We start from the raw sequence: 18719 nt of genomic DNA, 5'->3' as shown, positions 1-18719 counted from the left end.
GAGAGATGTCTGGGTCTACCTGCTCAAGATGCTGCCCCCGAGACCTGACTCCAGAACAAGTGGAAGATGATGGATAGATGGATAGATAGCACTGACCACATGCACATATCACATTGACTCTTACGTTCACGTGCTTGCAGAGGCACCAGCTGTGTTTTAGACACACTGTAAAAAAAAAAAAAAAGTACCAACTCCATGACGGTGATTAGCAAGACATTTTTTAAACATACACTTAAAACTAACTCCAACGTGTTGCTTTAACGACACAAACCATTGCCTGCTACTTGTTCTGGACTCAGGTCTCGTGGACAGGAGCTTGATCCGGGAGGTCCAGACATCTCTCCACAGCCACCTCTTCTGGGAGGACTCCAAGGTGCTCAGCTTAGAGACATATCCAAAGTGTCCTGGGTCCTCAAGTTTAGAAATAGGAATGCTTTCCCATTCATGTCTAATACAGGCCTCTAACTGTTCAATCGTCTTGGGCCTTCTTTATCGCACCTTCCTCTTTATGATGCGCCAAATGTTCTCTATAGGTGAAAGATCTGGACTGCAGGCTGGTCATTTCAGTACCCGGATCCTTTTCCTACGTAGCCATGATGTTGTGATTGCTGCAGAATGTGGTCTGGCATTATCGTGTTGAAAAATGCAGGGTCTTCCCTGAAAGAGATGACGTCTAGATGGGAGCATATGTTGTTCTAGAACCTGAACATAGTTCTCGGCATTAATGGTGCCTTTCCAGACATGCAAGCTGCCCATGCCACAAGCGCTCATGCAACCCCATACCATCAGTGATGCAGGCTTCTGAACGGAGCGTTGATAACAACTTGGGCTATCCTTGTCCTCTCTGGTCCGGATGACATGGCGTCCCAGTGTTCCATAAAGAACTTCAAATCGTGACTTATCTGACCACAGAACAGTCTTCCATTTTGCCACACTCCATTATAAATGACCCCTGGCCCAGTGCAAATGTCTGAGCTTGTGGAGCTTGCTTAGAAATGGCTTCCTCTTTGCACTGTAGAGTTTCAGCTGGCAACGGCGGATGGCACGGTGGATTGTGTTCACTGACAATGCTTTCTGGAAGTATTCCTGAGCCCATTCTGTTATTTCCTTGACAGTGGCATTCCTGTTTGAGGTGCAGTGACGTTTAAGGGCCCGGAGATCACGATCATTCAGTAGAGTTTTATGGCCTTGACCCTTACGCACAGCGATTGTTCCAGATTCTCTGAATCTTTTGATTTTGTTATGCACGGTTGATGATAACTTAAAAGTCTTTGCTATTTTACGCTGGGTAACACCATTCTGGTATTGCTGCACTATCTTTCTGCGCAACAATGGTGGAATTGGTGATCCTCTTACCATCTTGGCTTCTGAGAGACACTGACACTCTGAGAAGCTCTTCTTATACCCAATCATGTTGTCAATTGACCTAATTAGTGTTAATTGGTCTTCCAGCTGTTCGTTATATGCTCCATTTCCTTTTTCCAGCCACTTATTGCTACTTGTCCCAACTTTTTTGGGATTTGTTGACACTGTGAAATTTTGAATCAACATATTTTTCCTTTAAAATGTTACACTTACTCAGATTAAACTTTTTATCTGTCATCTATGTTATATTATGAATAAAATAGACATTTGCCATCTCCACATCATTGCGTTCAGTTTTTATTAACACTTTGTTTAGTGTCCCAACTTTTTTGGAATCCGGTTTGTATGTCTAACTCAATTAATTTTACAGATGGAGCTGAACTTTGTGTGGTAGTAGCTGAAAATCACTTCTAAGAGTCAGAAAATACAAAGCTGACTCATTACAGGACATTAGACCACAATCAATCTGATTTTAAAACATATTATTTTGTATTAGTAGAGCACAAAACAAACCTGCTGTATAAGACAGAGCAAGTCCATCGCGTGTTGTGTCTGTAATAAAAACTGTCTTTGTGCTGCTTTTGCTCCTCTGAGCCCTGAAGGCATCTCTGTTCCTCCAACTCAACGTCACCTTCAAGTCACGGGGAACTGACCACACCAGAGGCGCCAGCTGATGTACAAAAATACATTTATTTGAAACAATTTCAAAATGACACTTTCCTTAACCGTAGAAATATTAAAATAATGATGAAACAGAACGTCACCGATGATGCATGCATCATAGCTTTGTTGTGCACTGAAAAACATCACAATGCTTTTGCCAACTGAGCGAATCTTTAAAGCATCTAAACTTTTAAATCGTTCATGTTGGGCTCCTCAGATCTGGTATCTCGTGGCGTTTAGGATCTCAGATAGCAGCTTCCAGTGATCAAAGCGGTGGACAAGACGTCCCTTTACTGGTGACGATCTCACCCTGAGTAAGCGCTCCGTTAGCATCTTTACATCAAAGTATTTTGATAGTTCGTTTCAGAACAATCGAATCAAAATGAAACTACAGCAACACTTCAGAGTCCCGAGCTGTTTGACGCTTTTCTTTTTGTTTTCCTCTCATTTTTATTTTGATGATAGGAATCAGAACGGATCAAAGCTGCCACTCCAACAAAACCCAGCCGAACACGTAACCCCGGCTCTGACACGAGCCGAAGACGACAAAGCTGAAACTCATCTTTGTTCAGTACGCAGCACAGCTTCGGCTGTTTGCTTTGAGATGAGAGCACTTTGTTGCAGCTAATACAAATGTGACGCGACAGCCTCTACCTTTTGTGCACCGCTTCCTTTCTCATCTCGCTTCTCCGGCGACAAATGTTTACTCGAGCTGAGCATTGTGGGAAAGCCGTGCACGGCGGATCTTCGGCTCAGCTGTCCAGTTTTCTCTCATTACTGTCAAGCTGGTTTCCCAGAGGCCGACGTGAGTCAATTCTAGGCCACTTGGTGTTTGTGGAGTTAGAAAGCAGCACTGGTGGGGAAGATGCATGCTGGGAAAACAATTCTGTCTCGTTTCAAATCACATGCAGAGCCGTGAGCCGAGCGTTTGGTTGCAAATGGAGGCTCATGGCAGCAGGAAGACTGCACTAATGACACCAGCCCCACTGATCGGCTCGAGATGCAACATGTAAGAACTCTGAATAAACTCTAAACACTTAGGGTCTGATTTTAAATAGGATTTAAATTTTGGTTTTGGAAAACGACTAACAAATTGGGCATTTAATGATAAGAAATTCTTCCTCAAAAAGTTTTTCGAAAAAGATGTTTAGGTTCAAATTTAAAGAATAAATGCAGCAGATTTTTAATTGAAAGGAGCAAAACACAGCATTTAGCACCCTCTTGTGGTATATCTGTAGACTGCAAATAACTGAACGTATGAGTGTTTATTCTCAACCAGTCATATAAAAGAAACCACATGTCAGCTTTTAAAATTAAATAAAATCTCCAAATTCTCACTCTCTACCGGGAAAATATGAAGAATAAATGGCTAAATTCATCAAATCATTTCAAAAGTTTTTCAAATAAATAACTCAAATTAATTTCCTTAGAACTTTCTGAATGATCAAGATGACAAAATGTGACAATTAAAAAATATATTATGTTAAACTAAAATAGTAATAAAAACAAAGCCATCAAAACTGTGAGAAGTTTCTGTTTCCATTTGCTTCCAGACTCGTTCGTCTTCCAAACTGTCTTTAGTGTAATTTAGGGTTCTTTAAAAAAACAGAAAGGTTGAAGCATCCCGTCTGTTTAAGACGTACCCGGAACATCAACAGAGACAGTTCTAATGTATTTTCTGGGTCTGTTTTTAGATCATGTCACTGCTACACTTTGTTTGATAAATGATTTTTAACTGGGAGGGAATAAATGGTGTCAAAGAAAACAAGTTTTAAGAGACTCTTTAAAGGAATAAGGTTATTTTTTTATGATGATATGGACATTCTTGCCACCTGGTGGCGTGCATACTTCAGCATTTTTGCTACAATAGCAAAAACCGATAAAAACAACCCAAAACAGTTTTTATGTGCCAAGCACATTGGCCTCATTGTTTTGTCCTTCTGGACGGGTTTTGAGCTGGTTATCAGCCTTTAACTGTGTTGGGCTGTGGCCTTTTCCACCCGCCCATAAACAGGCTGGTTTCAGGGAGCTCAGGCTCACTCTGTTTTTTGGCCCTTCACACTCGGGAACTGAAGGTTTCTGAATCCAGGTCTCAGACTTTCAGGGGAACCACCCCCACAGAGGTGTGAAATGTGTTGCAAGTGTGAAGTCGCACATGCACACTGCAGTCCAAAGTTTTTCTGCACTAACAACAGTTATAATAAATAACAGTTATAATAAATAACAACAGTAATAATAAAGACAGCAGTTATAATGTCAGAGCAGAGTGTTTTTGTGCTGCTCGCCCTTTTTCAGCTTGTAGGAGCAAAACTAATAAAATCCAATTACAAAGAAAGGCAAGTGTATTCACCAGTTGGGCTGTAACTGATCATGCAGACGCTGCGTGCACAATGGATGCAGCTGAGCCCGGCATCAGGGTTGCCAGATAAATTTAAAATGTCTTGTTTACTCCCTCATTTTCTGTGCAAATGAACAAACAACACACACCTCATCTTAAGCCCTATTCACACAGGATTAGTTTTTCATTCAACCTTAAAACAGGTTAATCCTTAATAATAGTTTTACCTAGGGACCACATGTAAATAAATACATTACTCCCCAACGTCTGCTTTTTATGCGGCGCATTCGCACGGGATAACCAAAGCCTGAGATTTAGCTGAAATGTACGAACATTTTCTGGATATGATGTTAACGCTCTGCGTATTGCGTAACATCCGCTTGTGTCTCCTCTTCAGCCTTTTCTTTTTTTGGCAACCGTCACTGGTCGATAGGCTTTTGCTGGTCTGGGACACAGGTTATTTATGATCTCCAATGAAGCCTCCATTGCCAAAAGCAAATAAAAAATGCACCCAGCAAGCAAAAAACCTAATTACTATCAGATCCCGCCCATTTCTGTCCAAATCACAGAGATGCCTATTCACATTGGATTAGTATTATCACAGGACCTCGGAGTTCAGCAAAATATAGTAGGTAATTTGCAGGATAATTTTTACTTTACAAATTACTGACATGGCCGATTCTCACGGGATTAACAACACAGACAATCTCTGTCATTTTTACAAATACCATATGGTTCCTAGGTTAAACTAATCCCGTGCAAATGGGGCTTAAGAATATCTTTACTCAGCACGTGACACTTTAGGTCAAAATACTATCATTTTAAAAGCCACAGTACTATAGTTCATAATTTCTTATCTGGCAACCCGACTGACATGGAAACTACAACATTTTTCGTGTAAACCTGATCATTTTATGTTTATTACCCTCAATAAACATGGAAGAAACACTAACGTTTCCAGAGGTTGTTCTCGTGTAAAAGGGGCCTTACAGCAGGTAGATCACATTTACTTGGTCATTTTAAAAGTAGCTCGCATGCTGAAAAAGTGTGAGCACCCCTCGTGTCTATAAATAAAGGGAATAGCTCTTTAAAAAGTGTGGCTTGGGCTTTTAAGGAAATACAAAAGCATCCTAAAATCCTCCTTTATTAATGCAAAAAAAAAAGTTTTTATTTTAGTGTCATCCCTGTTTACTTTGATGGGTGAATATTGTTTAGTTGATCACTGGTTGCAACTATAAGGCTTATTTATTTATTGACTTGTTTGTTTCGTTCTGGATCGGATCAGAAGCATCAGAGGCAAAATGTAATGCGATGATTTCAGCAGCAGTTAAAAGTTTGGTTCGAAGATATTAAAGACGGTCTTCAAGTTAAAAGCGTCTGGTTATCTGGAGTACAACTCTACTTCAAATATAAATATATTATACATGTTGGCTCTTCCTTTTGTTGGCAGAGAAAATCTGAGATTTGATCGTTAACATCCATTTCCCCGCTCGCCGTCACAAACTCAAGAAGATGGAAGCAGAACAGAACCCGGGCAGGACGGATGGATGTTTAAAAAAGAACTATTTACAACACTTGCTTATCTACAACACACAAACCGTGACCTCAGTAGGAACATGCACAAGTCGAGGACCGCAGCAAAACAAAATGGTTCTCTTTGTCTTTTCGTTTTTCGTTACACTTTCAAAAACATACTGTCGGGTCTCATGTCGGCGCCATGGTACTGAGACTACGAGCATGTAGAAAGTAAGAATATTTACATGTAACAGAACTGAAGATAATATACATTTGGATAATATTCCCTGTTTGGCTGGAGACTCGGACATTATAGTGTACATGTAGGCAGGAATGATTTTCAAAGCAAACGTCTCAGGAAACTCACAGAACTCGTCACTCGGCGAATGAATGCAGCTTTAAAGTTTCTTCAGTGACTACAGAGATGTGGTCGGGTGAATTCGCTGCGGCGGATGCTGCTGGATGAGACATCCGCGCCAGTCCGTAGAAATGAGGTCTTTTAGAAAACTATTCACATCAGCTGCGTCGGTAATTACAAAACAGAAAGGGAGAAGAAGCCCCCGGACGCGGCGAAGCTCGGCTCCGTTCACACGCTGGTGCAGTTTGGAATCTCCCTGGTGCTCTCGCAGGCGTTTCCCACTCCTCCTGAGCAGGAAAGAAACGGGAACACGGGAAGTTCAGTTTCTTTCTTATCCAGCAGCAGATCCTCATTTCTAAAGCTTTTCTAAAGTCATGCACAAAACATAAAAATATGAACGAGACTGACTGATCCATGATGATCATCTCGGATTGTATTATTTGTATTATTTATATGAATTGGGTGGAGGTCTTATACAAGTCCACTGGACTTCTGACTCTTTTATTTTTTATCTTAATATATGTGATCTGTATTTTAATTGTGTAAAATAAAATAAAATAAAAAAACTCAACTAATACTGCGATCGAAGTTTCAACTGACTTATTCGAATAGGAGAAATAAAGGTTAAATATATATATATATATGAAAAAGGCTTAAATAAAAGAATAAAATAAAAAGTAGTAGGGCTGAACAATTAATTGAATTTGCAACAATATCGCGATATGATAAAACTACAATTTCTAATCGCAAATGCTGCAATTCTACTGGTCACGTGATCTGGTTACGTGACCTGCGAGTGAGCGGAGCCGAGAAGGAGGCAGCAGAAGTCAGCACTGCGTTTGAACCAGTTGCACGATGGCGTCAGGCTCGACAGAAGCCGACACATCTGAAAGTTTGTTACCAAAGAGGGGCAGCGCGTCTGTTGTTGGAATTATTTTGGCTATAAAAAAAGAAGACGCTGCACAACGACATGTGCAGAACCAGCCTTGGTGCTGTTGCTACCACTCGAGGTAACACCACAAATTTTTAGCAACACTTAAAAAAACACCACAAAGCCATTTACGATAGTTGCATGGCTGGAGTGTCAACGACGAGTGTTTCAACTTCGAGTAAGCAAAGTAGCAGCCGACAGGGATCACTGACCGAACTGTTTGAAGGTGTTACTCCGTATGAACATAATTCAAATAACTCGAGCAATAATGGAGTTCATAGCGAAAGACATGATGCCCATTAATTTAGTGACCGGACGTGGGTTTACAGCTTTGGTAAACCATTGGATAAGCGGTACAGAATGCCCTCACGTGCACACTTTAGCCAAGTTGCTATCCCGGAGCTACACACACAAATGCAGAAATAGAGTAACGTTAAGGTTAAGGTTTCTTTATTTGTCATTTGCACCACATGTGGTGCAGTGAAATTAAACTGTGTACACACGGTCCCAGTAGCATCCAACAAAAGTATAAATCGAAAAGGAAAACAGTAATAAGATCTAAGATATGAACTAAGGAATATGTTGAACTAAGAATACACTAAGCACTAATAGTACAAAAATAATACGCTGAACAACAGCAGCATGAAATAAATCAGCAGCATAAGATCAGCAGCGTTGTTGAAAACGTATTTTTTTCGGGGGATTGAAACAGATTTATTGCTTGTGTTCGTTGAAAAATACATGAGAAGGTATTGAAAATAAACTCATATTAATTCACAATCGCAATATTGATGTAAAAAAAAAAATCGCAATTTGAATATTTTCCGAAATCGTTCAGCCCTAAGACGTTGTTGTACGCCCGGCAGAGTTGTAGCCTGAGAGGATTCAGCAGGTAAACGTGGTTCGGCCTGGACTTACTCTTCACTCTGGCGTCCAGTTCCTTCTCCAGGCGTTCTTTGGACGTGGCGAACTCGCTCAGCGTGATTTTGGGCGTGCTGTCGCCCTGACCCACCGAGCCAATCATCTCCTGCTCCTTCTCCTGGTTCACCTCGGCGTATATGTTGATCCAGGGTATTTTCCTGAAAATAACAACAGACGTTGAAACGAAACAGCCGCAGAACGCTGAAAGTAAAAACTTTGGGTTTTAAATATGTTTATGTCTTTATGAGTCGTCTCATTTTGCCGCTTTACTTTTATACTTATTACTTGACGTCTAATTTGCAAAACGTCGCCCTATTTTGTGGCGCAAATGTGCACATGTCAAGGTTAAAATCATCTTAAATAAAATTACATTTCGTTAATTTATTTATTACAAAATCACCACAAAAATGTGTATTTTCTTTGCATATTTTATACCTAATGTGTATTTGTATTTGAGCACAATCCAATTTAATTCCAATTACCCTTCGTTCTGGTTATTAATCGCCCTGTTTTGTCAACTGTATGATTTTGTGAAAAATGCATCTCTTCAGACTGACGGGAGAAATTACATATCCATAATTAATGACAGCTTTTTCGATTCCCGCAGTTTTCCACAGAATCATTTTGTGGATGAATAATTTATTCAGCAAATACGAGCCGAAGCACAAACACTGCATATTAAACCGTTTAACGGACGTTTTTCTCTGCATTTTATCACTGATTACTGCGAGCGCCTCGTGCATGGGAATGACGAGAAAGTAGAAGAACCTTTGGCTGAACTTTCAGCTGCACTTGATTGGTCCAGATGCTGCTAATCTGTGTTCAACAGTAATGGAGAGCATACTAACAGACATGCATTGGAGCTACGTGATCATGCATCGGGTGCAGCAGGTGGAAGTGTTTGGAAACCTCTTAAATTTGTAGATAAGGAACACAGCCAGGCCCAGGAAGACCACGGAGAGGAGCATGAGCATGGCAGAGCTGCTGTGTCTGGGGCTGGAGTCCACCAAAGGAGCTGTGGAGGCAGTCACAAAAACAGAGCTGGTAAAAAAAAAAAAAAATGCTTCATTCAATGTTTTCTGTCTTTATTTGCATAAAGACGGCAAGAAAAATGCAACTCTGGCTACAAATACTGAATAAGGTCAAGGAATGTGTTAATCTTAGTCAGTATACATTAAATATAAAAAAAGAAAATGTTTTTGTTTAAAGGATGCAGGAAAAAAAACAAGTTCCATTTTATTCCACGCGGTAAACTTTCACTGCAGCACTGGAGCAGAGCGTCTGCTGGCTCGATGCTCTTTAATGTGCAAACTCAACTCTTTGGTGCGCCGTCACTGTGCCTGCGCTGGCACGCACCAGCAGAATAATCCCACAGAAACACTTTGATGTTTTACTCTGGTGTTGATGTGGAAATCTTTTATTGATTCTCTGCAGGATCTGCTTTAAAAAAAAAAATAAAAAATCGTTGTCAACAAACTTTCAAATGTAAAATGAGGCATGAAACGGTTTTGGATTTGTTGGGGTCCGTTAAGTTTGCAAACACACCTGAACCATTAAAATCAGGTTTAAGTTATTATAATTAAACTCTATATTCCTTGTGCAAATAAATTTGTCAAATGAAAGCTTATTGCTGAAGCATTTTCAAAAAGGATCATTAATTAAAGAGCTGCACAACATGTAAACCCAAAATTTCCTTTTATTTACAATAAATGTTTTCTGCTTTGTTTTTGTTGGGTTTAAGGAAGTTTATCTCAGTCTATGTTTGGCATCTTTGCACACTTTTGCTTTTTGATAAATCCCAAGAGAAGCACATTCAAGAAGAGAAATGGGCCTAAAACGGAGCCTTGAGGTACCCCGTAAGTAACGAGAAGGCCGCTAAAGAATACTTGTAGGATGAAGAACAATTTGTACAGAGGACTTTATATTTGATCAAGTTAATTCCAATGTGAAATAATTATTTGCTGCAGGTAAAAACCACAGAAACAGTTGAATTATAATATTTAATAGCTAAAAGCAAGACATGTTTCTCTGCTGTGGCAGGACAAAACTACACTGATGCTTTAAAATAATGTAATAAAAATTTGACAATAAATAGTTGTAAACTACTTACTATAAAATAGTATAGCTATAATAGTAATAGCTATAAAATAGAAGGATCAAAGTTCAAATGTTTGACCACTTAAACATGTATTTCATAAAAAAAACTACAAAATACTGGTTTTACGATAAAAATAGGGTGAAATGAAGTTTTTATAATCAATCAAATTTCAGACTGCCTGCTGGGATTTTAAACTTCTGCTCAGCTGAGACTTTTACTTTTCAAAATAATTATCACCATTAATCGAGCTTTATTTTGAAAGCGTTCTGCAAAGTTTTAAACTCTGAAACTGAGCAGAAACACAAAAACAGCTTGTTTTTTTGTCTTGTTTTTTAGGACAACATGTTTCTGATGAGATATGATTGATTCCCGACTGAAAACTGAAGAGTATGGGTTGTTGCACTGAGATGTGAGGTGAAAGAAAACTAACCAGCTGACCTGTACAAAACATCACTGATTAAAAAGCTGAAGACGGTTTTGGTAAGAACATGGAAGACACTGTAAAATACAGAAGCATAAATGTAAAAACGTTAATCATTTTTATTTTCCTCATGATTTAACAGGACGATGAGACAAGAAAAAATAATGATATTAGAGTCTTGGGAGTAAGTTCTACAATAATACAAACTAGAAACACAAACAAAAATAAACAAACAGATTTTTATTTCTATAATGACGAATGTGTGAAAGAGCTCCAGCACTTTACAGCTTTGCAGGCGGAGAAGATTTTTCTGCTGATCTTCTCTCCAGTGATCTGCTGTCTGTCTGTCAAATGTGCTGAAATATGGTCTGAACTGGGAAAAGCGTTGCTGTTTTAAGGACGAGTGTATTTCTATACGTTTCTTTGTTCATTAGACTTCAACCTTTCCATTAACACAAACGTCAGCTTAATGCATGACACCAACATGTTGTCAGGATGTTCCATCTTTAACATAAAACACGTCAGAAGCGTGAATCGTTTCTCTGGACGTGACAGCAACATTTCAGGTGGATTCCAAATGGTTTTGTGCACGTGCATTTATGTTTTAGAAGGCAGCACTTTAAAAGATGAACGTGACCGTGCACAGTTTATCTCATTAAACTCTTCTCGTGTTGACGGCTGCAGTAACGCTCTGGTGTTGCTCATGGGAAAACAACAATGCCGTTTCCAGCTCTCCTGAGTTCTCCTGAGAGCTGCAGCTCAGAGATGGAAGTGCACGTGCCGGCGACCTTTCTCGTGCAGCCTCTAGCATTTTCAGACCTTTTCTCAGGGGGGGTTGAATTGAAAGGGGGGGGGGGGTGCAGATGGGTACATCCCCACTGTCGTTAGAGCCACACCACAAAAGGAGCATGTACCTCACACTTTGAGCCACGTACAAGTCAGGACCCGTGTCTCATGAAACGAGTCAAGCGATTCTGAGAACTGATGAGCTTTAAGATGAGACAAAAGTCAAGTTTTCCAGTCATGTTTTATCATTTGAAGTTGGTGCGTCTCCATAAATCAGCACTGATTTAACACAGAGCTTTGCTGGGTCTGGGCTGTTAACCAGCTTTCAAGCAGTTAACGAGCCAACGCTGTCGCTGACTTCTTAAACTATTCCTAATTCTGCCTCTGCCCTCAAATTGTACACCGTTCCTTCTCAAGGACTAAATAATCAACATAATTATCCTCAGTGTAACACTCATTTTGTGGTTGGATGACTGCATGAGAAATGGAACAGATGTTGCAGCTTTTGATGGCGGGCATAAAAGATGGCTCGTCTCGAGGAGCGCCACTTAAAATCCAGCCCCTCCCACACTCCGCTGGGTTCTGGTGCCTCGGATGGAGGGTGGCTGAAAGGAATTTTAATTACCAAACCAAAGGAAAATTCTTGTTGTCAAAACACGGTTAATGCTGTGCTGTTTACTGACAAACGCTGACATGAATTAATATTTGCCAAAAGATTACCGCTGACAACTTAATGTCTGTTGTGAAATAAAGTGTTTCTTACCAAGAGTTAACTGTGTGTTGTACACGATGACCCGGACTCCAGGCTTTAGCTCAAACTCCACCAAGTTCTGGTTCAGAGCACTGACAATAACATTGGATGCCTGTTGAACAACAACAAGGTCCATTTTACACACAGAACCATACCTCTGAACGGACTTAAATGGTTATTAAATGATCGTACAGGTCTACCTTTTCTAGCTCCTCCTCCGTCTTTTTCTTGTCCTCTGATTGGTTCTTGTTGGGTAGCAAGAAGAGCTCAGCGGCTGTTGGAACTCCTGGAAACACGGCCACCAAAAGCCGCTCCTCTGGGAAATCAGACACCTGTTGGATCCCAAAAAGACTTTATTAGACAAACAAAACTAAACTGACAAATGAGGATGAAATGTGCAAAAAGCTGAGGATACGTTTGGAGGTACAGTAGTCCCTCGCTACTTCGCGGGTCACTTTTCGCGGACTCGCTCTATCGCGGTTTTTCAAAATAAGATTGGACATGACACACAATTGGCTGATTGATGGATGAGCCACATGATCGACATGGGATCTTTATTTAAAATACATTGTTTTAAATTATTTAGCACCTGCTGCACCTGTGTTCAGCCCACACTGTCAGGATCTCGTTATGCAGCAGAAAAGCGGGCGTGGCCTAGAGAGCTGGCAGGTGGCAGAGAGCAGCGAGAGGCAGAGAGAGAGAATTAACTTCGTGTCAACGATCATGGCTGACTGCAGCTGGTAGTTTCTTTTTGCTTGCATAAAAGAAGTTTGTTGGACAGCACTCATTGGACTGATGAACACTCATCTATCCTCCTAACAAGGACAATTGGTCTGAAAGTGCAGAAGCCCCTAAGGATCAAGACTGGTGTGAACTGGAAACTGCTGGGATGCCAATATTTCTGTCCAGTGAAACCACTTTTTAATCACCTGAGAGGACCGAGAAAGAAGCTCCTGCTTCAAAATCCAAACCTTCGAGCTCAACTGACCAGCCAAACGTCTTGTGAAGAAAATTTTAGGGCAAGACTAAACAAAGATTGAGCTGTCTGACAGTGATAAGTATATTTGGAGTATTCAGTGAGGCTTTCAAACCTAAAATTGTTGTGCTGACTGTAGAGCACAGTGGTGGTAGCATCGTGCTGTGAACATTGAATCAAACATTAGTGTGGAGTGTATGCGTATATTTGATCCTGCGTGGAATCAGAGAAAATCCACAAAATTCAAACCTGAGCAACAAATTTCTGTTTTAAAAAAAAATCATTGAGGTTGAATGTATACTGGAAACACAGCCCTGGCTGATCTCGGACATGAACACCGTTCACTGGAACTTTAATGTTTTGAGCAGACATCACCACCATACGAATAGACTCAAAGAGATGTAATGCCACATGAAAAGAACGTGCAACTGAAAGGAAACAGAACCTCCATGACCTTCATCTCTACGCCTCACATAAACGAACAGTAAACATATATCCTGGAAATAATTTAAAGGCTTCTCTTCATCACATGGACAGAACACAAACATTTCCTGTTTCAATCTTGGGGTCATTATTTTTGTTTTGTAGGTGACTGAATTGACGTACAGGAATGTAAAGCAATACAATGGCAACGTATATAAACTTGTTCATTTAAGAAAAATCCAGCAGCGTTTCAGAGGCAGCTTTCTAATAAACCGTTGAAACAAATCAGGAAATCATGGTTTCTGCGTTTATTTCCAGAACAGTGTGAAGCCTCTAGCTTTTAACAAGTTTATACCAGCAAGGGAAGGCTGAACTTTGTCAACAATCACTCTTAATATACAGCCTGCCATGTTTTTATGTTTTCTCTATGGCTTGGGTGGATAATAGAGCCCATACGGGTAAAGTACATCAATTATCCTGCACAGAAATCACTATTGGAGCACCAAAGTAGTGGACAAATGATAGCCATGGGCACGTCTCGCAATGAGAAAAGAAGTGGTGAAGGGAGTGATGAAGTGAATCCAATGACAAAAGAGGCAATAGCTCCCGAAAAAAAAATCAATACCCTTGAACCGTGTTTACACTCGGAGCAATCAGTCATTAGTTTAAACATATGGTGGGCTCGTCTGGAGAGCTCCCTTTGTGATACCTCACAAATTCAAAGCTAGACACAGGAATCAGGGGAGAATGATGAGGAAGAAGAGCGATGAAGCCTCGGTGAAGACAAGGTTACTTACTGCAGGAAAGACACGTTTAGTTTTATGGTGCAATACTTTGTTTCTATTAAAGAGTTGCTCTTTAAAAGTGTGATAACTAAGACCTTTTATCTAGGTAATATGTCTGGCCCCATAAACTCTGGCTGATTTGTGAAAGTGCATTAACACACGTCACAGATTTGAACTACTTTCTAACTGTGGTTATCTAATGTGGGCATGTTTTGCTATGTAAATACCATTTATTCTTGTTATTTAATTGTTCAGTAAATGAAATCATGTCTGTCTAACCTTTGCGCCACCACACGCCCCAAATAAAACAGTTTTCAGTGTTACTGAAAACCAGTCCAGTGGACAGCTAACAGAGACTCATGAGGTCCAAACCCCAGGGGAGAAGCTGTTCCTCATCCTTGCTGTCCAGGATTTGAAGCTGAACAACCTCCTGCCTGAGGGAAGGGGGCAGGGTAGTTCATGAAATGGGTGGGTCCATCTTTAAACATTTTGCTCTGTTTTCTTCTTCTGCTGATGTAAATGGCCTCCAGTAAAAGGATGATGCTGTTGGTCATTTCTTTAATTCAATTCAATTCAAAATTCTTAACTAATCCCAAAGGAAAATTAAACGTTGTTGTAGCTCATCATCCTGGTTTCATTAAGAGTCGTTATATATGCTGATGGCTGTGGGCAGGAAGGATCTGCGGCAGTTCATCCCACAGCGGATCTGAAGAAACTGGCTACAGATGCCGATGGGTCCACCCAAACCCAGTGGGCTTCTTGGCCCTTCTGGGCAGCAGGATCACCTGAATGTTGGGCAGAACACCTCCTTGAGCGATGGCCACTCCTCTCAGCAGCTTGTTGAGCTCCTCATCATTGCAGAAAGCCAACTGTAGGTGTCGGTGTCATGAGCCACATTTCCTGCCAGCTCTAGGATCTCAGCAGTCAGTCACTCAAGCACCTCTGCCAGGTAGACGCAGATGCATCCACGGCGCCTCCTTTTCAACTTCATTTGGGATTTGGGGCTGTATTTGAGGTAATATTTGAGCTTTCAGGTGTTATTCAGCTGTTTCCGGTTGTAAAAACTACATTGTTGTCATGGTTACGCTTCATAACAAATGTCCAAAGATAAAAAGGTTTCAGATAAAATCTTTCCAGCTGTACAGCATCCAATACCAGAGGAAGTAATCATCCAAACAAAGTCATTTACATCCAGAAAAAAAGAGGAAACAAAGTTTTCAAAAGCAATATCCCAGAATGAAAGTAACAGCTATTCCAACATGCAGCCATGTTGAGCGGCGCAATTCTAGAACCACTCTTAATAATTTTAGAATTATTCTTCTCAGCACCTTCAGTTCCCATATCAGACTGTTAGGGAATATACCAGAAAGTCAGCAAAACGTTGGGTCAGATCTCACTTGTCTCAGTTTCTAGTTTTAAAAATCATTTAAAAGACATTCACTTGCACAGGTTTTCTTTTTTAGTAATGTCTTTTAACTTTGACAATGAACTGTTGTTAATGTAAATTGTGGTTTCCTTGTTTGTTATTGACTTCTATATTTTATTGTTTTGCCTAACTGTGTTTCCTTTCCCTTGACCCTACAAGGACCTGTTGGCGCTTGCTAGGCCAGCTCTGTAAATTTATTCAACCTTTATTTATACAAGTTACTCCCATTGAGTCTTGTGGCCTCATTTACAAGAGCGACCTGGTTTTAACAAAGAGTGATGACAACAAGACAACAATAGACAATCAAAAGGATGCATACAAATTGAGACTAACAAGTGAAAATAAAATGGTATTTAAAAAAGTAACAAAAAAAAGCTTGATTATAAGGCGATGTGGAAAACTAAAAACAGGAAGATGTCTGCGTTGGTTTTTCCCAGGAACTTAGCAGATGTTTGAAGCCACTTAGAGAAGTCAACGTTGAGAGCTTCAAATCTTTTTGCAAGATATTCCAGGAAACAGGAGCGGAGTAGAAGGCCCTTTTACCAAGTTCAGTCCTCACTGAGGGAACACTGCAGGTAATAATGTCCTGAGAGCGCACGCTGTAGCTGCACTCACGCAGAGACATGTAGGAGGAGATGTATGAAGGCAGCAGACCAAGAAGTGATTTAAAGATGAAAATGTACCAGTGAGAGAGTCTGCATGAAGTTAATGATGACCAGTTAATCAGTGAATACAGGGTGCAGTGGTGGGTACGATAATCACAGCCAGTTATGAATCTTAGCACACCGCGATAGGCAGTGTCCAATATATGCAGGGTGCTTGTTATATATATATATATATATATATATATATATATATATATATACTATTTCCTCATGGTATTCAGTTGCTTTAAGGCTGCAGCAGTCAAAATGTGTTAGCTTGATTGGTTGCATTAGGCTGTGGGGGAGTACCATCACTGTTAACTGTGTGAGCTTGAAATGAGAGAAATGTTGAGGGGATTTGTGAGGGAGTCAGCAGAAGATGGGCACAGTGGAATAATAAAAAACACCATTACCAAGCATGTGATCAGGAGCGGCCGCTTCACTGAAACGAGCCCAGGTGAGGAGACCAAAGTCACGACCTAAAAGACTCAGTGCCTGTGCTTCACACAGACACTCCTCCAGTAAATGGACCTGGACTTTAATTGTGAGTTTCCACTCCCTCTCAGTTGGGGAGTTGTTTACTGTGCTGGAGAGTTATCAGCCGGGGTCAAGCCTCTGACTGAAACAGAAGTTCTGTAGCACAACAAAACGGAGGAAAAATCAAGCGCCTCCTGTCAACACTTGGACGACATCGGGGCTGGATGTCAGCTGCACTCATCTACGCAGATATTCAGCCTTTTCACAGATACAGAGCACCTGATATCAAACTGTGACAGGATATTGTCAGAGGATGAAAACAAACCAAAGCGACAGTTCAGCCACCGGCGTAATATATAAAAACAACCCATTCTCCTCTTGTGTTTTTGTCTGCTTTGTCACTTTAAGCTGGAATCTCTACGGAACGTCAGACTTTAATCTGTGCAAACCTAAAAACAATTCATGGAAGAATGGAAAAGACAGATTAAAAAAGGGGCTTCTATTTTTCTTTGAAAACATGAATCAGAAAGAAATATTTTATCAACACCAGTTTGTTTAAGATCCCTTCCTTCCCGTCGTGATGTTTCTGTTCTTTCTCCAAGCCTTTATGGACATTCTGACATCAAAAATGTCAAATCATGTTGAGTTTCTGGTGCCAACGTGTCTCATTCTTCCTGAAACGTGTCTGAAGGCGTCCGACTGTATGGGGGTTGTTCTTGTCTAATCTTTGCTTTATAAGTGTTTCAAACTGACTGAACATTATTGGTTTTATACCTGGATTAATGAGCATAAACTTTGGTGTTTTGAACCACTTAGGCATGGTCTGCCTTGGGGGAGTTGACAGGGCAGAGGGCTGGCACTGGAGGCCATCTTATCACCAGCAAACTGTCTTTTCCCACTCTGGCAGTGAGCTGTTTGTGGGATTCAGTTTGGTTTGGTGGGCTCCTCAGACTGAATAAGTCCTTTGGATGAAGGATGAAACGCCTCATCAACAAAAGAAACCATCCAGATGACCTGGTTGAACATTGTTGGGTTCATACCTGGATTACTGAGCATGAACTTCAATGTTAATTTTCCAAAGTTTTCTGTCATGAGCAGGTCAAGACTGCAAGTAGGTCTGGGTTCTGTAAATAGACCTGGTCTTTGCAGATAGACCTGGTCTCTGTAAGTAAGCCTGGTCCCTTTATTTAGAACTGGTTTCTGCAGGAAAACCAGCTTCTGCAGTGGTCTGGTTTCTGCGGGTACTCCTGGATTCATGATATTCTGAGCCGTACAGGAGAACTCTGAAAATCCTTTTAGTCAACAACACTTTTATAAACTAAAAATCTGTTTTTATTTACTCCACAACAAAATTTTAATGATAATGTTTTATATTGCATCAAATCAGAACTGCAGCCATTTTACCATCACCGTTTTTAAGATAATTACCGACCTTTAATGGAAGAGTTATGAATATTACCAAATAAAATAAAGGTGACAACACAATATAATTATGACTGTTTTATTTTATTTAATTTTATTTAGAAAGCCGTTGATTGCAGCTTGTTTTGGAACTCTGAGTGTTTTAATCAGAAGCAGAGCCGTTGAACGTGGAGCTTCTTGCTGCACTGAAACTCTGTGCAACTCCAAAATAACTCGGCAAATGAACAACGAAGCGCTGCTTATTAAACTGCAGCTATTTCTTATTCCTGCTCACATTTCCCTTTCTTAATGAGATACCTGCGCGGCGACACAACAGAGAAGACAGACATTTGTGCTTTGAACACAGTCACAGCAGTCAAGTGTAGGTGGGAGCGGTAATGTAAAGGAGGAGGTCTGTCAGGGTACAGTGTGGATTGTTC

The 18719-nt window shown here is 40.5% G+C and overlaps 1 protein-coding gene across 1 annotated transcript in view; it reads right to left on the bottom strand.

Moving 5' to 3' along the window:
* Nucleotides 1-6267: 6267 nt before the first annotated feature.
* Nucleotides 6268-18719, bottom strand: part of sorcs3 (sortilin related VPS10 domain containing receptor 3) — a 313538-nt gene continuing 301086 nt past the window's right edge. Inside the window, exons 23-27 of the mRNA XM_037689623.1 lie at nt 12348-12479; nt 12160-12259; nt 9001-9106; nt 8089-8249; nt 6268-6526 (exon numbers count right to left, since the gene is read on the bottom strand). Of these exons, the coding sequence (XP_037545551.1) occupies nt 6468-6526; nt 8089-8249; nt 9001-9106; nt 12160-12259; nt 12348-12479 (558 nt within the window). The 3' untranslated portion in view covers nt 6268-6467. The remainder of the gene's footprint in view (nt 6527-8088; nt 8250-9000; nt 9107-12159; nt 12260-12347; nt 12480-18719) is intronic.

This window comes from Nematolebias whitei, chromosome 16, assembly GCF_014905685.2.
Source record: "Nematolebias whitei isolate Nwh7 chromosome 16, NemWhi1, whole genome shotgun sequence".
NCBI lineage: Eukaryota > Metazoa > Chordata > Actinopteri > Cyprinodontiformes > Rivulidae > Nematolebias > Nematolebias whitei.
This window is presented reverse-complemented; position numbering and strand designations above follow the sequence as displayed.